This window comes from Plasmodium cynomolgi (genome assembly GCF_000321355.1).
Source record: "Plasmodium cynomolgi strain B DNA, scaffold: 1107, whole genome shotgun sequence".
Classification (NCBI taxonomy): domain Eukaryota; phylum Apicomplexa; class Aconoidasida; order Haemosporida; family Plasmodiidae; genus Plasmodium; species Plasmodium cynomolgi.
The window spans coordinates 5-1327 of record NW_004193167.1 but is presented as its reverse complement, the minus strand read 5'-3'; the positions used below and the strand labels follow the sequence as shown (position 1 = coordinate 1327).

The following is a 1323-nucleotide window of genomic DNA, read 5'->3' as shown; positions in this document are numbered from 1 at the left end:
TGCCATAATATTTATTATTTTATATATATATAAAAGGATACTGATAATTAAATATCAGTTTTTAGGTTTCATAGTTCAGGTTAATATAAGAAGAGCTATTTAACGTTATATGGTTTAATCATAAAATCAACATTTCAGTCGTTAATTTAAATTTAAAATTAGTCTTGGCATTGTTGAACATATTATATATATTCACTTATTCGCATGGATGCATATACAATATTTTTGTGTATTCCCCTATTAGGATTATTCTGGTAAACTATAGGCAATGCTGTATAGTCTCCTATTTGAATTATTTTCTCTATTTTCGGATTCCTGTATTAAATCATTAATGTATCTTTTCTTCTTCATTAATTTAGGGTTCATCCATGATGCTAAGGGCGTATACTAATATCAGGAAAAATATATGACATGTTAAATTATATAATTTTTATAACATTAATTTTTTATAATAGGTACACCATAAATTGTAAAACAGTGTTATCACTTTTGTACAAAAAAATTACCCACCTTATACGAAACAAATGTAAAGAAAGATATTACTGACATTACAGAAACTGGGATTGAAATGGTAGCAGCTAGTGAAGATCCTTGAAAGGATGGTAATTCACCTATGTGATTGCACTCGATTTTGGATTTAAGATGATTATTAAATTGACCTCGAAAGTTTTCTAATTCTTTACAAAATCTATTGTTACCATTCCCCTTACATGTACTCTCGTGATTCTTATATTCTTGGGCACATATTACACCATTTTTACAAGGGACATTATCGTGAGTTGAAGAATTTTTTTTAAAAATATAAAATTTTTCATACAATTCTTCTAATTTTTTAAGATCATCATATGTACGTTCGTCAATAGCTTCCGTATATTCTACACAATCATCGAAATTACCAATTTCATTAAAAAAACTTATATAATATATTATAATATGTAATTTTACAAGTTGACTTCAACTGACCATAGAACCAGTAATTGGTATATTCACAAAATCCAGATATATTAGTATCATATCTTGAATCTGTTATATAACTATAAGCATTGGCACAACCGTTATTAAAAGAGCTATCTTCTTCAACTAAATAGTCTTTTAAATTAGTTTGGCTATAATCTTCACACTGCTGTTTGGAAATTTTCTGCTTTGCCCCGAGCTCCGCATTAAATATGGTTTTATATGTAGGAAATTCTTTTACATAACTGAACTAAAATAAGGAGAAATGTATGTTTATACAATATATTAAAAATGAATTCTTAAAGAATATTTTTATTTTATACGTTGAACAATGAAATATATAATGAAGTATTATATACAATTATTAAA

At 26.2% G+C, this 1323-nt stretch overlaps 1 protein-coding gene across 1 annotated transcript; it reads right to left on the bottom strand.

Annotated features, from left to right (window-relative positions):
* Positions 1-483: 483 nt before the first annotated feature.
* PCYB_006820 (hypothetical protein) lies at positions 484-1014 on the bottom strand (the record flags this gene model as incomplete). Its single annotated transcript, XM_004228103.1, has 2 exons — positions 484-875; positions 972-1014. 2 exons carry the CDS (start codon positions 1012-1014, stop codon positions 484-486), a joined length of 435 nt encoding a protein of 144 aa, XP_004228151.1.
* Positions 1015-1323: the final 309 nt, after the last annotated feature.